The sequence below is a fragment of the Crocodylus siamensis genome, chromosome 3 (genome assembly GCF_052110815.1).
Source record: "Crocodylus siamensis isolate JL-2025a chromosome 3, ASM5211081v1, whole genome shotgun sequence".
Classification (NCBI taxonomy): domain Eukaryota; kingdom Metazoa; phylum Chordata; order Crocodylia; family Crocodylidae; genus Crocodylus; species Crocodylus siamensis.
The window spans coordinates 187,582,219-187,600,630 of record NC_143397.1 but is presented as its reverse complement, the minus strand read 5'-3'; the positions used below and the strand labels follow the sequence as shown (position 1 = coordinate 187,600,630).

At 41.7% G+C, this 18,412-nt stretch overlaps 1 protein-coding gene across 1 annotated transcript in view; it reads left to right on the top strand.

The window, feature by feature from the left end:
* The window catches only part of ALKAL1 (ALK and LTK ligand 1), a 63,021-nt gene extending 44,897 nt beyond the window's left edge, over window positions 1-18,124 (top strand). Inside the window, exons 2-5 of the mRNA XM_090037322.1 lie at window positions 2,802-2,855; window positions 8,904-8,984; window positions 15,238-15,314; window positions 17,628-18,124. Coding sequence (XP_089893448.1) covers window positions 2,802-2,855; window positions 8,904-8,984; window positions 15,238-15,302 — 200 coding nt within the window. The 3' untranslated portion in view covers window positions 15,303-15,314; window positions 17,628-18,124. The remainder of the gene's footprint in view (window positions 1-2,801; window positions 2,856-8,903; window positions 8,985-15,237; window positions 15,315-17,627) is intronic.
* Window positions 18,125-18,412: the final 288 nt, after the last annotated feature.

Genomic DNA, 18,412 nt, shown 5'->3' with positions numbered 1-18,412 from the left:
CAATTTCTTGCAAGTATTCCTCTCTGATGCTTTCATTACTCTTTGGGCCCAAAGCAACAGAGTAATATTGGATGCATATCAGTGTTAGTTTTCATGACAGTTGCCATTTATATGCTTCATTGTTTCAAACTAGAGGTGAAAATTGAGACATCCTATTGGAGAGAAGAATAAAATCCTTAAATAGAGACTTATGGTTATTAATAGCCATTATACAAACAATGGGTATCTTGTTTCAGTAATGCAAGTCTATTTCATTTTAATTCATGTGCAACATCGTGACTATAAGGAAGCAATGTAGGTCTGTGCACAGGGAATGGTATGTGCTGTTTTTCTGTATGAGAATAGAAATGACTTACTGTCCTACCGCTGTGTGTTTGTGTTGTTTAAGCAGTGCTTGAACCATATTTGGCTTCTGTGGCCTCTACTTTTTTTCTTGTGAAAAGAATATGATATCTAAACTCTTCTGTATAATCTCATCCATTTAAATTTTCATAGGCATGTTTCTTTCATACTGGTGTATTTATACTCAGTGGCACTCCATGTTGTTATAGTTTAAGTAAAATTTCAAATTCATCTTACCTTTATTTCACATTATTGCTGTTCATCTTTTGAAATTCAACTAAGGAATTTATCTTGCAATGTGAGCATGAAATCATCCTTTAAAAGTGACTGATATCAGGTGAAATTTAACTAAAACTGCTAAAAAGAGATGGTTACAAGCTGGGCTAACTTAGCATAGAGCTTCTTTCTTGATGATTTCAAACTGATTTTTTTATTTCCTGTAGGACTTCATAATTCTCTTGTTCTTGACTTCCATTCCATGATATAAAATCTATTTAACAGAAAACTGTGTTATTAGTTTCATTTAATGTAATGTTCTTTGGCAGTGAGGCCTTTTTTTTTATATATATCTTAGTTAAGCACTTGTTGCTTTGCAGTCTTAGGAATTTCAGAACCCTATCTATCTTTAAAATTAAAATTAAAGCAACTTAACTAAAACGTAGGAAGTAACTACATTAGCAATAGTAAGAACTCCCATTGTTAACACCAGTGTGACCAGGCTTCCTTAAGAGTGACAGAATAAAGTAATTATTTCTTCTTTAATGCCACCAGTAAACTCAAGTAGCTTTATTCCTCATGTTAACAAGCGCAGCCGAACAAAAGGTGCTAAAAATTATCTGTGACTTTTCATAAAAAATAATTTAAACTCTGTGCACTTGTGTGTGTGTCTACTTTATTTGATTCTTGTAGTGAACAAAAATGTGGCATGTAAGACGATGAAAAATGAAAACCTCAAGGTAGCAAGTTGAAATGGACACTATTAAAAGATGATTAATCCCAAAAATTGCATTCCATCATTCAGTCATTTCATACCTCATGACTGACCCAGTTTTTCATACGTAGGGTGACCACATGGGAGAATGGGAAATCCAGGACACCTCTCTTCCCCCCTCCCACCCCAGATCAGCTGTGTTGCTGCAGGCAGAGGCAAAGGTGGGGCAGCTTGGTGATAAAACTTCAAAGAAAAAGTTGAATGGTTGCTCATTGGCAATCCCTGTGAATGGATGCTGGAGCATCTGGTTCTCATGAGTAATAAATACTGGACCATTCTGAGTTTGCACGGACCTACTGGTATAAGTATTCTCGTATGAATAGGGTGACCTGGTTTTGCTAAGACGGTCTTGAATTTTGGAGGCTGGTCCCAGCTGGCTGGTGAGAAATAAAATGAGCATCCTAGAAATGCAGGGGTGCAGAATACATGTTTTACTCAAAGTGGCTTCCCTTTTTTTATATGATTGCCTCTGAGTAATTTTAAATAAATCCCCTGAAATAGTATATAAAAAAATCTTGTTGGCAAGAGAAAAATATGAGACTTCACCTTGAATAAATTAACAAACAAATTAAGCTTGGTTTTTGGTTGTTGCCGTGTTGGTTTAAGGACATAGACAGGCAAGGTTCTTTGAGCAGATGTACTTTTATTAGACCAACTGAGTAGTTCTCTTATTTCCTGGAGTCTCAGAACAGCAGAGACTCCCCATGCCTGAAGAAGGGTGATTGTGCTCGAAAGCTTGCTAAGAACTTTTTTCCAACTGCTCAGTTGGCCTAATAAAAGATATCACATCTACTCAAAGAACCTTGCCAAATAAATTAAGGAAATTCGTCTCTGAAACAGCCTGTGGCTCATGTACAAATCTCTTACCTGTTTGATTCTATTGGCTAGTTTGAGGCATATGCTTTCTCTTGTTTTTTGAGAAAATCTTGAAATGGTCTCAGTTTGTAATGGAAAACATTTTTTAATCTCTGAAATTTACACAGGACGGGAGAAAGGTCAAGGTAAAAGGCTTAATGGGAGTTAATGTTGTCCTAGATGCAGTATAGAGCATCTCCCACTTCATTTGAAGCATGAAAAGGTGAGAGAGTTTACTTGGTGTATAACTACCTATATTCTCATATTACTTTAGAAGCTGAGCATTTATGATCTAATGTAACATGTCCTATACTTGCATCATTTAAGAGTGTTTCTAAAGATATGGTTAGCTCAACCACAGGAATGGTCAGGAATTCATGGTTGAAATGCACAGCTTGGATTTGCAAGAAATTGGACAAAATAATAATGGCCGTTTCTGGCACTGATCTTTCTCTGAATTATTTGAATTATTGTGAAATTAACTGAAATAGACAATTCAGTGTTTATGTACCTAGATTAAGTGGCAAGTGATTATAAATATAGTAGCTTATTGTGTGTATGTACAGTACATTTTTGTAATAAATTAACCTTTTTTCTTCTTCTTTCTCCTCAGAAATATTTCCAAGAGATTCCAATTTAAAAGACAAATTCATAAAACACTTCACAGGTAAGCAAAATGGTTGCTTTAAGTTCATGTACATCTAGATATACTCTATGTATCCAAGTAGCCAGGAGAAACTAATTGCATTGCTAATATCATTCATAATGAAGTTACATCCATTTCACTTAAGGCTGAGATTTCTAAAGGAGCCTAAGGCTAATAAGTGCCTTAGTTCTACTGAAGTCTGGTCATCCTAACCTCCTTTAATTATCCCTGAACAAAAATCCTTTTTGTTTTTAGTTATAAGCACATTAACATCATGTGTTTTATGATTGTAAACATTGCTTACTTTTCACCACCATGTAATTGTTTCTGTGTTTACAGTAGTAGTGTTCTTGAAGAGTACATGGCACAGGGAAGTTGAGGTCTGGAGTAACAAGAGTCTTGGATAGAGGTAAAAGGAAAGATTTGAGGGAAAACTAGTGACATGAAAACGGTAGTATTTGGACAGGAGATATAGGAGGGGAGGGAAAAAGGGAAGAGGGATCTGGAAAAGGGACATTAAGCAGAGAAATTTATCTGAGGGCAACAAGTAGTAGGAGTTGCCTCAGTAGTTGAGATGCAGCTTCAGACAATGTGTGTCTAGAATAGGACCCCAAACCAGGAGGTACAGAGGATTCTCTGGAGAGCTGGGAAGAGTTACAGAAGGAGCCAAGAATACAGAACAATAGCTATGGAAAGAGCAGGAGAGAAGCCAAGAAAAATACCTGAGAGTCTATCAATATAATATTGGACCTAATATAATAGGTAGAGAGTCTGAAGGAACATTTATATAATAGGTCCAATTCTTAACTGTTCCTTTAGACTTCTTGTGGCTGTGTAGAGATTCTTTTATTAACACTTCTTTCTCTTTTTAATGCTAAAAATACTCATCTATGTCCCAGATCAGACATGTCCTTTATCCCCAAACCCTCTCTGCCAACACTGCTTGACCACTGGGAACAGCCTGAGATGCTCATATGGCGCTTCAGCTTTATCTGTCTCACCTGGTTCTTGCCAGCTTTTAGCTAAGTGATTTTTATCAGCTGAAAGTTATCACACACTTGGCTAATCACATGCTTAGACATTTTAGATTCCTCCCTCTTCCATAGCAGAGGCCTGGCTGTATGGGCAAATGCTCTGAAATCACACTAATCCTTGACACTAAGTAAGTTCTAAAAGATGGCAAAAAGATTTATTATAAAAAAAAGAACTAACATAAGAAATCAATAACCATACACTGAGATACAAAAAGAAATATGAGAACAAACCAACAAGAAAATATCAAATCAATGATTTTCCTTATCCTTGTATCTTAGCCCTAAGAACAAATCTCCTTCTCAGCTCAACAGGTTTAAAAAGTAGCTGCTTGCTTTGACATTTCTGTCAGGGCTTCCTGCAACTTCTCCTGTCAGAGAAGCTTTTCCCCCCCTGTGAAAAATGTCCTTTCCTGAATAGCCTATATAGCCAGGAGACATTCTCATTACTCGTTAAAAAGAGGCCTCTCTTTTTAAATTGTAAATTTGTCATTCTGGAAAGACCTGGATCAAGTGCCTAAGGCTAATCTGCAAGGGCCTATTTGACTGGCCATTTTACTCGCCTTGGATGCTAATTCTCAGCCATTTAGGCTTTGGTCCTTTCTTAGACGCTAAACTCATTGTTTAAGGCATAACATGTAAAAATCAGGCTCATGTTATGCAATCCTGCCCCTACTGTAATGTATGAGAAATACATTTATATCAAATACCATAATGCATATACACATAAAGACTAAATTAAAGCTAAGTATAGCTTCACACTACCTATCCACAGAGACTATACATGCCGTATCAGTAAAACAAGTTTAGGAAAACGTGCATGACATGCCACAAACTCATCAATATATTGTGGACTCATGAGAGTCCTTGCTGAAAAAATTGTGGAGTTAAATTAGAAGTTTTCCCCTTCTTACCAGTCCCTATAAGGGCTGCTATAACATCTTTAATTACAGATGCCTTTTAGGTTATTCAGACCTCCTAGGGCTTCTATACATGTGCAGGGAAGCTGCTCCAGTGTGCTGTAATTACAGTGCATCAGAGCAGACTTGAGTCTGCTGAAGCGTGGTAATTATTGTGCTCCAGAAGACTCCAGTGTCATGTGTATCAGTGTCCCTGCACTGAAAAATGGTGGTGTGGTCCTTTAAACTGAAGCTCGTTTGATGAGCTTTAGTTCAAAGTGCCCCGCCACTATTTTTTTAGCGCAGAGACGCTGATACACATGACACTCCAGGCGCTTTTAATTAGCACGGTTCTTGGAGATCTGCTAATTAAAGCACCGTCCCCCCCCCCCGCCAACTGCACCTCCCGGAACACGTGTATAAACATCCCTAGAGTCTAGCTAAGTTGACAAGGAAGTTCGCTTGATGAAACATAGGGTGTCTTTTGCTCAGAAAAGAGCATCCTGAGTTAATTGAATACATACATGCAAAACTTTGTTAAATAACAATCAAGTTCACTTTATTTATATATTAAGTAAATAACTTGGAAAAGTAGAAGGCTCCTTTGAAGACACTCACATGCGTAATCTTTCTTCCGCTCTAACGGTCTAGGCTTTCAGGCATTTCAACCCCTTTTGATTCCCATTCCAAACTTCAAATTACCTCCATAGGTTTAGAAGAAAGGATTTATCTTACCTTATTCTGTTTCTTTAACCAAAGTTCCCATTCTTCCCTTAGAAATCCATTCCCCACCCTTTTGAACTTCTACCTTAATGAATGGTGCAGCTGCTGCTTTGAAAAGAGCCAAAATCAATAAGGAGACATTATTTTGTTACCTGGTCCACTGTTGTAGAATTCAGTCCTGTAGTAACTAAGACAGCCACAATTTCATCACTTTTCAGTTTAAATTGAAAAAAAAAAGTCTTCAGTTTGGCTTTCTCACATAGCATGTCCAATTTATTTATAATGAAATAACAATTGGGGGAAAAAAACTTCATTTGACTATATAATGGTATTTTTTGTTTATTTCTACATGTGGAAACTGCTTGGATAAAGCCATGAATACAGTATAAGAACCTATAATATGGAGTAAATAAATAGCAGTAACAAAGAGCAGCTATGAATACTATCAAGCATAAATCTAGAGTACTGAATCACAGAAATCAGAGATTAAAAGGATACTGTATGGGGCCTGACTCTGGAGCCATGATTCATGTGAATATCTATTTTTGTTCAAGTTGTCCCAAGGCAAGTAGCAGCATTATTTGCCTAACTAATGCATGACTAAATCAGGTAGGATCATTCTGGAATCTCTTTCTTTTGTCAGCACAAGATTATTTCCTATGTAGTATTTAATAATTTTCTCCAATTGAGTTTTAAGGTCTCGGGTGATGTTCCTGTTTCTTTGATAACCTGTTCAGCAACTTTAGTAGGTCTTACAATAAGTATATTTTCCTTTAAAATTTAGCCTACATTTTCAGTTTCTTAATTTTATCTCATTAACATGAGATGAAATGGCACTTGCACTGTGTCCAGATGAGCTAACACAGCTTGGAACTGTGACATGCATCAGAACAGCAGAGAAACAAAACACTGCCACTTTTTTATGGGCAAGAACAAAGATAATTGACCAAGAACAAAGATATATATCAAATCCTTAAATAAAACAAAATCACCTTGGAAGCCAAGTCCTGCATTAAATTCCATGAAGCATTTAGATGAAAATAGAAGCCACAATCAAATTTCTTTAGCTTTGCTGGGCTTTGAAACTTCTATTTGTTTAAAATCGATTTAAAATGCCACATCTGCTTAGCAATTAATTTAGGACATCCAGGCAATGAACTGTATCACTTTTATTGCTTCTACTTTTGATTAATTGAAGACTGTGGTAGCTATGCAATTTTATTTTTTACTTTAGTGGAAACATTACTGTTAACTTTGCACTTCTTTCTGGAACTTCATGACTAAAACAGTTGGTGGTATCATTTTCAAAAGCCTTTATTTCTGATCGTGATCATGCTCATATCACACAAATAAGGATGTCATGCCAGGTTGTGGGCAGGCAAGCCTGAGAGTCGCTCAGGGTCTAGAAGAGCAATTTGGATCAGGAGGAAAACACAGAATCTGAGTACTGGGGAGCTAGGAGGTCAGTTGGAAGAGCTAAGCCAGGGATTTGGAGGGTTGGGCAGAGTGTAGAGTCAGAAAGCAAGCCAGGTCAGGTATCCAGGAGATCAAGCAGGGAGTCAGGTTAGGAAGCCGAAGTGTCAGGTATAAGAAGGAGTCTGAGGGCAAGCCAGGTCAGGTAGCTGAGGGATCAGTCAGAGAGCTGGTTGAGGCACAAGCCAAGGGCAAAGGAGCCTGGTACAGGCTAAGCCCTGTTGCCCAGACACTTTTCTTTTGAGTCGGAGGTTTCTCCCTGATTGGCCACTCTGGTGGCAGGGAGTGGGTAGGTGGCGAGGCCCAGGTGGAAGGTTTTGGTTACCAGCATCCAGCCTGTGTGTTCAGTCAGGAAAGTTGCAGACTAGGTTGAGTGAGCAGACTGAGAACTCCCTCTTCTCCCTCCCCACCACCAGGATCCAAGAGATGGCCAGACAAAGGGAAACCTTAGTGATAAGGTTGACATGAAAATCAGCAATCTTTCCCCAATAATTGTCATGTGTGTATGTGTGCATGTATACTTCCTGTTTTTGCAAGAATTTATGTCATCATAACCAGGTTACATTATAATTTTAAAAGTCACATTAATGGTATTTTTAAGTATGTTAATTAGGGCTGTGCAAAATTTCGGCAGCCATTTCCTTTTGGAGGTGTTTTGGGCCGTTTCGGCACCTGAAACACTGAATACAAATCAAAACAGAAGGCTCTGAAACAACATTTTGGAAATGTTTGGGGGAATTTCAGTTTCAGAGCCAGGCTTGCAGGGAAAGAAAAACTAGAAGGAGAGGGAAGGACTGCTCTGATATTGACATCTAGCTCCCAGTTAGATTCTCCAGCTCTCTGATCATTCCTCCAGCTATTCCTGGGCGGTGCAGGCCCCCGATCTGCTCACAGGGTATCAGCAGGCTGCCACTACAGGCTGGGGCCAGCAGCAGCCGATTGGCTCAGCCTGCACTGAGTGCCAGGAGGCCTGTGGTGCTGCTGCTTGCTCCAGTGCACCTGGTGCGCAGATCCGGGGGCCTGAAGAGCTGGGGGAATGATCAGGGGCTGGGGAATCGAACCAGGGGCCGGTGAATCCCTGCCATGCTACCTGGCTCCTCCAGGAGTAGATATCTGTGCCAGGGTTTCCTCCCCACTGTTGCCCACCACGTGCAGCCCCAGATCTCTGCTCCCTGCTGAGCCGGGTCACGCGGCAGGGACCAGGACTACTCTGCCACGTGACCTGGCTCCACAGGGAGCAGTGATTCATGCTGGGGTCTCCTCACCACTGCTGCCTGTCCCGTGCAGCCCCATGTTGCCAGGGCAGAGCAGAGCAGGCAGCGGTGGTGAGGAGACTCTGGTGCAGATCTCTGCTCCCCGTGGAGCCAAGTTGTGCAGCAGGGACCAGCAGGCTTCCTCGCAGCTCTGCGCTGCTTCCCTGCCCCGTGACCTGGTGTGACAGGGATCTGTGCAGGGGTCTCCTCACCTCCACAAAGGGCAGTGGCCCTCTCCCTTCCCTGGATGAGCCACCCACGGCCTCATCCTGCTCCACACTGGGGCCCTACCTCAAGCCTTGCTCAGCTAAGTAGGTAGGGCTGTGTTAAGTTTCCCTTGAAGCCCATTCAAAACAGATTAAGAGGAGATTCAGCCAAAACAAAACAGGTTTCAATGTTCTGAAAATGAATCCCTGTCCTCTGAAAGGGTCAGCTCTAAAACTGAATCGAAACACAGCCGTTTTGCACAGCCCTAATGTTAATGTTGTAAAATGTCACCAGTTGTGGGGGTCTAGCATATTTCAATTCTTGGCCTAATGCTTTTGTTTCTTAAGATTTTGTTTAATCATGAAGAATATTGAAGCACGTTTGGACTTATGTTTACATACACATATGCATCTGAATTTATCGAATCATCTTGGTGTAATGTTCGTTTTGTAATTAACTCCTGTTTACTTTACTATCTAATAGGGCCAGTCACATTTTCAGCTGAGTGTAGCAAGCATTTCCATCGACTCTATCACAACACAAGGGACTGTTCAACACCAGCCTGTAAGTAAAAGCTGAAATTATATTTAGGTGTAACAGTAGCATCTTGTCCACTAACAAACATGCTTGGTTTTCTTCCTGAGTGTGTACCATATTAAACATGGTTGTGATATTTTGCTCATACATATATTTCTTATACTATTGGTGTACCATAACACATGCAGAGTTTAATCATTCACTAATTTTACACTGGCAATGAAGTTAGCTGTGTTAGTCTGATGTCTAAGGCTGAAGAAAAGGCATGGTAACACCTTAGAGAACAACTTATTCAGGCTCTCTCATAGGTAAGAGCCTATTCTGTCAAGTGCTATGAAACTAAATTTTACACTAGTGTAATTCTGTTAATTCTAATGGAGTTTCTCCCAGTAATAAGAGTAGTATCCATGAGAGAAGAACCAGGTCTCTGGAGAAAAGATAATTCTTAGAAATTGAATACACTATAACTTATTTTTCTGGAATTTACAGTTGTACCTTAAAGAATGAAATTCAGTACACTTCTAACTTGTTAGGTTTTTCTTTTGCAAAGAAAAAAATGCTAGAAACAAAATAGTCATTGCCTGTATTATTGACAGACACACTTTCCCTTACCCAAGCAAAATTCCACAGAACTAGTTGCACTGGTTAACTTGCAAAAAGGGAGAAAAATGAATATGTCATTTGATTACAAATTAAATTGTATTAATCAAGCAAGACCACACTCTGTAGGACAGTGCTTTCTAACAAATCTTTACCATCCAAATTTTTTGAAAAATGGTCACTTGAGGTCATAAGGCATCATTCTGCAAAGTGGTGGGCATTTCTTATGAGCTTCTGAGAGTCTTTAATTTTGTGTCATGTTGTAGCAGATTTGAGCCCCCTTGAAGTAGCCATGACACCCCCTGGTGGCCACATGGCTCCTGCCCCACTCAAGCCCTCTGGGTACTCTCCCTTTTCACCCTATCTCACCTGCCACACCTTGATATACTTAGTTGACTTGTAAAAGGGAGGCTGCCCTGGGGTCCCAGCATGAGCCCTCATCTGTCGTCCAGCCAGCAGGTCCCTTCTGGACCCTGCTGAATCCAGTCCTGCCCCTCAAGCACTAAGTGGGCCCTTCTGGCCTTTCTGTGCCCCAGGGCACCTGTTGTCTTAAGGGTTATTCTCAGCCTCTTTCTGCCCCTACAACTAGGCCCATGCTTCATGGATGTGGTCAGTTAATCAATCTTATATCAGGCCACTGTAGACTTCTCTTCCCTTGTCTGGGCCTTGTCCCTCCTCTCCTCTGCCCCTTTCCTCTGGCTGGCCTATTTAACGTAGGCCTAGGGTACCACATCTGGCTTCTGGACTCCATCCCTTATCTTGTTTCTTCTTGAGCTGTGGTCCTGGTTGTCTCTCTAGGGCTGTGGGCCCCTAGCTTTGGTTGCACCCCTCTAAGTTTTCTGCTTGCCTGTAACTAAAATGCCTCAATGCTGGGTTCTACTTCCTGCAAGCCTCTTACTTGCAGTTCTCAGGGCAGCTCAAGTGCGAGACTGTCCCTTTCTTGTAGCCATTCTGTTCACAATCTTCTCTACTTGCCACCTGCAGGGCCAGACTGCATGTTGTGGATCAGGCCCTGGGTTTACATTTCTCCCAAATCCTGCCCCTTCTGGTCAGGTGACTTCCCAGCCACCTGCAGGGGTTTCCATTTAGATCCTGATGGCTACAGTATTGCCAGCCCCACTGTATCAAGAATCAAGGGACAAATTCTTAAAAATCAAGAGATGCTATTTTTGAAGTACAAACCAATATGGATATATTGACCGTAGGTTTATAAACCCCACTAGTCACTTATTTAACTTCTAAGAGGTCAGAGATTTATACAAAACTATATTACTACAACTGATAATGCTATATCATTATCAGTTGTAGTAAATCAGTTGTTGGGAAATTTGGTCGTCACACCAGATGGCAAAGCTAACATGTTTAACGATTTCTTTGCCTCTGTCTTCCTAAGTAGGGACCAGAACAGCCACCTCCCTGCTGGGCCCCCCTCGGGCCCCGAGGGAAGCACACCTGGGCCAAGGGTTAGCGAGGATTTAGTTAGGGAGCTTCTGGAGGGACTGGACGTATTCAAGTCAGCCGGCCTGGATGATCTCCACCCTAGAGTTCTAAAGAAATTGGCCGAGGTCATTGCAAGACCCCTGGCACGGCTTTACGAGCACTTGTGGTGCTCAGGAGTGGTGCTAGAGGACTGGAAGAGGGCCAACGTGGTCCCCATCTTCAAAAAAGGCAGGAAGGAGGACCTGGGAAACTATAGGCCAGTTAGTCTTACCTCAATCCTAGGCAAGCTGTTCGAGAAAATTATGCTGGCACACATCCAGGAGGAGCCAGCAGGGGACTGCATGCTTAGGGGTAACCAACACGGGTTCATTAGTGGCAGGTCCTGTCAGACCAACCTGGTGACCTTTTACGATCAGATCACCAAATCATCAGATGCAGGGGTAGCAGTGGACATAGTCTTCCTGGACTTCTGGAAGGCTTTCGACACTGTCTCTCACCTGTTCTCATTAAGAAACTGGGGGGCTGTGGTGTAGACACCCACACAGTCAAATGGGTCGCCAACTGGCTGGAGGGCTGCACCCAGAGGGTAGTAGTGGATGGGTCCTTCTCAACCTGGAAGGACGTGGGCAGTGGGGTTCCGCAGGGCTCGGTCCTCAGGCCCGCACTGTTCAACATCTTCATCAGCGATTTGGACAGGGGGGTAAAAAGCACGCTGTTCAAATTTGCTGATGACACTAAGATGTCGGGGGGATGTGGGCACACTAGAAGGAAGCAACAGGCTACAATTGGACCTAGACAGATTACAAGGGTGGGCTTTTGAGAATAGGATGGGATTCAACACAGACAAGTGCAAGGTGATGCACCTGGGGAGGCACAACCGGCACCATACCTACAGGTTGGGGAACTCCCCTCTTGTCAGCACGGAGGCGGAAAAGGATCCTGGAGTCATAATTGACTCCAAGATGAACATGGGCTGGCGGTGTGGGGAGGCAGTTAGGAAGGCCAACTGCACCTTGGCATGCATCCACAGATGCATCTCGAGCAGGTCCAAGGAGGTGATCCTCCCCCTCTATGCGGCACTGGTCAGGCCACAGTTGGAGTACTGCGTCCGCTCCTGGGTGCCACACTTCAAGAGGGATGTGGACAGCATGGAGAGGGTCCAGAGGAGGGCCACTCACATGATCAGGGGACAGCAGGGCAAGCCCTATGAGGACAGGCTACGAGACCTGAACCTGTTCAGCCTCCAAAAGAGAAGGCTGAGGGGAGATCTCGTGGCCTGTTATAAACTAGTCAGGGGGGATCAGCAGGCACTGGGGGAGTCCCTGTTCCCCCAAGCACTGCCAGGTGTGGCTAGAAATAACAGTCACAAGCTGGCAGAGGGTAGGTTTAGGTTAGATATCAGGAGGCGCTACTTCACAGTCAGGGCGGCTAGGGTCTGGAACCAACTTCCAAGAGAAGTGGTGCAGGCTCCTACCTTGGGGGTGTTTAAGAGGAGGTTAGATGAACACCTTGCTGGGGTCGTTTGACCCCAGTACTCTTTCCTGCCATGGCAGGGGGTCGGACTAGATGATCTGCTTAGGTCCCTTCCAACCCTAGAAACTTTGAAACTATAAAAAAAATTAAAAATTCCTACCTGTTGTTATGATTGGAACAACATTTGCTTGACTGTTGTGCAGCTCTTTCCAGACAGACATGGACAGCGCCCAGCAGGTAAGTCTGTAGAGAGACAGAGGCAGGGGGTAAGGGAATGGAAGGGGTAGGGAGGCAGATTGAGGCCCCCTTGCTGAGGGGAGGGTATGGGATTAGAGGCAGGGGCTGGGGTGAATGGGGCCCGCAGGTGGCTTGTCCAGAGGCACAGCGGGGTGGGGTGCAGCTCTTGGCTGCTCTGCATCCCCCGGGGGGAGGCATGGGGGCATGTGCCTCCTGGATTTGTGCACAGGGCAGAGGCAGGCTGCCCTCTGTGGGCTGGGGCTCTGTGCCCTGTTGTCTTTGCTTCGGTAGCTACACACTGGCCATGCCGCACATCCCTTGCCCACCTGGTGGCAGGAGATACAATATGGCATCACATTGCTCTCACAGCCCCAGCCCAGGATGGGTAGCCCACCCTTGCCCCACACAAATCCAGGGGGGCACATGCCCCCCATTCCTTCCCCTGTGGGGGGCATGCATTGTAGAGGAGAGCCATGCCTCCCCTTCCCCTTCCCACCCCCACCTCTGGATGAGCCACCCACAGCTCTGTTGTACAACCTGCCCTGGCTTTGGAGCCCTATTCACCCGTGCACCTGCCTCTGCTCCACTGCCTCAATGTCCTCCCCAGCACTGCCCCTTCCCTCTCCCCCTGCCCCTTCTCCTCCACAGACTTACCTGCTCCTTGCTGCTCTACACACACCAGAAGAAGAAGAGAAATCCTGAGATTTGAGAGTTCTGTTGTGAGATCATGAGTCAGACTTAATTTTACTTAGAAATTGCAACTTGCAATAATGTCATGAGAGTTGGCATTACTGTGACTAGCTTCCAGGGAAGTTTACAACTGCTACTCTTACTGCCTTAGCAAAGATCTGCCCTACTGTCCTATTGCTGGGTGGTTAGCCCTGCAATACGCACTTTTAGTCTATGAGTCCCCAGCCACTTACTCCCCTGCAGCCAGCACATAATGGGCAGTGCTTTCCCCCACCTGGGGATCTCCCTGCTGGTGTTTCTTTCTTAAAGTAATGGGAGCCTCTGGATCCCTGTTGCAGATGCTAAGTCTCAGTGGAAATCTAGTTTTTTACATAGAGCCCAGTACTCAAATCCTGATTGGCTTAGTAATAGTGGCCCTAAGTCAGCCCTTAGAAATAGAGAAACTGATTCTGTAAAGACTAAATGTATTCACGTTCTCTTTTGCAATATATTTTTTTAGAATATATTTCCTATAGTGTTTAGATATGTGGGAGTATCTGTTTAAATATTTTGATGCTTAGTAATCTTCTAAGTTTCAGAAATTGCTAGACTCTCACTAGGGAAGTAGTGTGTATATGTAGCTAGGCCTTTCATGTTAGATATGTTTAGTAAATATGCTTTTTTGAATACTGCTGCTTTGTGTGATTCCTTCATATTATACACCCTGAGAACAAGATGCACAATTCTTCCCTCATACAGTTGTGTAAAATGGGTATCTGCATGGCAGAGAGTTACTGTCATTATAGCTTATGCAAATAACTCAGTTTGATTTGAAACAAAGAGATATTTTATATTTATATTTTTGCAAAACAATAAGAAAAAACCTTTATTTTGTTCAACATGAAATGATCTCGCCCTTCATTTTCAATGAAACAGAACCTTAGCAGGGCTGAAGAAGGAAAAGGAAGTGTCATTTCCTCCCTTTAGCCCATATTCAGTGGTTAGAGCACTTGCAAAGGTTGAAAGAGACCTCTGCCTAAAGAGGGATTAGAATCCACTTCACAGGTGTGCACCCAAGCCTGTAGACTATGGGGCGTTTTCAGTTCCTCCTGTCCCACATCCTGAAAGAGAAGACTATTGTAGAATTTTCCCAAACTGGAATATCTTAAGCAGGACAATATGGAGAAGCCACCACTAAGAGCACCCTACTGCCTGGAAGTTAGGGAACTCTCCAGGAAGGCAGGAGATCCAAGTTCATATTTATTCACTTTCAGATACCAGAAAGGGATTTATGCCAAGGTAAATAGTTAAATAGCCACAGAGATAAGAGAGCAACAAAGAGAATGTCCTAATCACCTAGCGAGAGTCATCACCACCTGGGTTCCAGTCTCTGCTTCAGCAAATCTTTATTCTCAGAGCATGGAACAACTCCAGCAGGAGCTATTGAAGAATCTCATCTTAGAATCTCTATAGCAGGGGCAGGCAGTTATTTTGGGCAGAGGGCCGCTTACTGAGTTTCGGCAAGCCATCGAGGGCCTCATGACAGGCAGCTCAGGGCAGATTAATCTTAATTTTCTAAATTTTTTAGAGGCCCTCTACATGTTGCCCACCCCTGCTCTATAGTCAGGTGATTAGGATGTTCTCCTTCAGAGCGAGGAGCTGAATCCAGGTCATCCACCTCTAAGGTGAGTGGTTTTGTCCCTGGTAAAAATGTAGTAAAAAAACAAGACATTATTTTAAAAAATCCATTCTAACTGTAATAATTTATGCTAACATTTTTCAACTATTTCAGATAAACTCATAACTCAAAATATTATATTAAAAATAGGTTAATTATTGTTGTGGATGATTTTATTTTTAGATTACAAAAGATGTGCAAGACTGCTAACAAGGTTAGCAATGAGTCCTTTGTGTACACAGTCCTAGAAAGTTTGCTGTGTAAGTAATATTTTTTTCTCCATTTGATTCTTTTTTGTTGTATAGGCTAATTCTTTTCTTAAGATGTTTAACACACCAATATGATGGCTAATAATGTATTTAAACCCACAGCTTTGGCACTCCTGTGCTCTTTTGCTGTGCCAGTATTTAAGTATTGATAGAGCATGTAGGTACCACATTAATATATGTATTAATCAATCATCCATTAGCTAGTGTGTGCCCAGACTGTTCCTATAACAACAGACTGTGTGTGTATAAATATACACATAGTATATTTGTGTGTAAATATACACATAGTAGATAAATATAGTGTGTATATATAGTCTACTTCTCCATTTTAACTCCAGTGCTCCCTGTAGCTTCATAGACTATACCAAGGAACCTATATGTAGCAGAGTCCCACTTACTGGAGGTGGGAGTAGAGAGGGCACAGCAGATATGCTCAGACCAAGACTTTAACTCTCAGGAAGGAGTCTTATTAGGTACCAGTCCCATGCTGTTTGTATTAAAATATTTGAAACTATTCATTAACTGTATACTAAGAAGAAAACAAAATACATTTTTGAAGGAGTCCCTTTATAAAATAGCTTGATTTTTGGGAAAATATTTTGATTGCCCCCCCCTTTCTTCCTGACTTTAAAAAAGATGATATAGTCACTGCTGCCAAAGGGAAAGAAGTATTTTCATTTTATTGTTTATCTCCACTGTTCCCTTGTTATACATTCAAAGAAGGCTTACAAAGAAATTCCTAGAGAATTAATTTCAGTTCAGGCAGTTTACCTGTCTAATAAAATTCACACAGAAAGTTCTGTGGCCCCATTCTTGTTCTGGCCTGTTCTTCCCACCTGGAAGTGGGGAAGACTTGTTTCTATACACTCAGACAATTCCACCCATGGATGCTGGCAGCTTTGTAGTTTAAAAGGATTAAAAGTTGCTTCTGGTTTACAGATCCAGGTGTTCTAATTTATCTGCCAAAGGGATGGAAAATAAATTCAGTGACCCGATTTGAGGGTTGAAAGTGTAAACAGCATTTGGAGCTCACCAATCACCATTTAAAAGGTAGCTGAGCAAACCTTCTTTGACCTTCATTTTCCTGAAAAGTTGAAGCATTCTAGGGACTAAATAGAAACATAGTCTGCATCATCTTCCCTGTCTTCCTTTCCTGTCCAATACTCTGTCTTGCTCCATGAGTGACTGCACTGAGTGACTGGTTTCCAGCAGAATTGAATCAGTCACAGCCCTCCATGATGCCCATTAACCAACCTCTGCTATTTAGTGGTACTGACATTTTTCTTGCCTCCCAGTGGATGGGCTGTCCTAGCTTTCCAGATCCTATCAGCTCTGTCTCCTCCTATTTTGGCAGTGGTGGGCAGGATTAGTGCCTGATCTCCTGGCACTGATCCAGCATTTAGTGAATAACTTTGATTATATAGTTCCCTGCTCTTCCTTACGATTCAACAAAGTTCGTAAGTACTGTTTCCTTCCTTCGTCCCCTTGGCATTTAAGTAGGACCAAAAGATAACACTCCTATTTGTGCCATCTAATAGCACCCTTGGGGTTCTATCAAGATTCCAAGAGCAGAGCAGAAGAGTTCTATGATAATCACCATTTGGTTTTTTAAAATAAGTTTTCCCTCAGGTATGAAAAGGTTTATTTTAGGGATGTGACCTTGACACTTTTTTTTTTTACATCAGCTACTGTGTCATAGGGAGCACTGACTTAGCTTTCCTCCCTCCCTTTCCTTAAGATGCCCATGGAGAAAAGGATGGAGAATAGTCTAAAAGTTATCACTCATTTGAAAGGTGTTTTATAGCAAGTTTCACTGTGCCTCCATTTCAGGACCATGGAGAAGTCTACTGAAGTTACACAGTATGTGCAGGCTAGTTGGGTGAGCTGCTAGGTTGATTACAAAATCAGTGCTGTGAGGATTTTGGGATACTCTTTGTATGAAAGCTTCTAGAGTTGTTGCTGTTAATCGTTATTTATTTCTAATTAAAATTACTATGGATTATTCCATCATAGGGAGTAGGGTGCAGTAGTGGTAAAGACTTGCACACGGTAACAAATGGTCAAATGGTAGCTTATCTAGAATTATATTTGCATTGTATGCAGGAAATATTTTCTTGTAACCTGTATCGCATGGATCACTAGTATTCTCCTGCTTGCTACTGGCAAGACCCTGTTTAATCATGGAATTAATGTAAAGGTTTCTATAATTACACTAGAATTGTGACTTTGAAACAGATTTCAATTAAGCCAAACTGAATAGTTGCTGAAACCAGATGCTTAATGGTATGTTCATTCCTTTTACAGAGGTTTCTACAAGTGAGAGATATCTGATTTGCCGAGAAAGTGCCTTGAAATCTTCCGAGACAGAGAAGACATCTTGTACCTTTATGATTCACAGCATTGTTTTGTTACTAGATGCATTTTATTTTCATATCTGTTGGACATTCCATATTTGTGAGACCGAAACTTTATTTTAATTTGTAAATTTGTTGCCTATAGTTCAAACAAGCCAGTTATTTAAATACATGTATATAAGGAGTACTAATAATATACTAATTAAATGTTATAATCATATGCAGGGAATTGGTTAGATTTTGCTGTTTATCTTGTTCCATTGTATTTACACCATTTTGCTCAGGCTCTTACTTTCATTATTTGCACTAACTTGAAATGCAGAAGTCTATGTAACTGAAATCTGAATAAGCTGTAAGTGAGATGTTTCACTTTCCATGGAAGATATTTTATATTATGAAGCTTTGTTAATATATACATGTATATTATTGCGCATCTGAAATGCTCAGAAATGCACCTTGCTTTCAGGAACATTGTATAGCTATTCTGGATTATCATCAGTTACATTTGTACTGGCACTTATGGAAAGAGCTGCAAATAATGTAAATATAAAAGACTGGAAGACTGCAATGCAGTTTTGGCAAAATAAAGAATATACAAAAAAACAGGTGTTTCTGAGTGTTTTTAATTGAGACCTTGGATGGAGATTGAGCTACCAACTACCTTTTACATTTCTTGTAGTAATATAATAGCATATTACAAAAGATCTTGAAATTAACCTCCTTATTAAGGGTTCA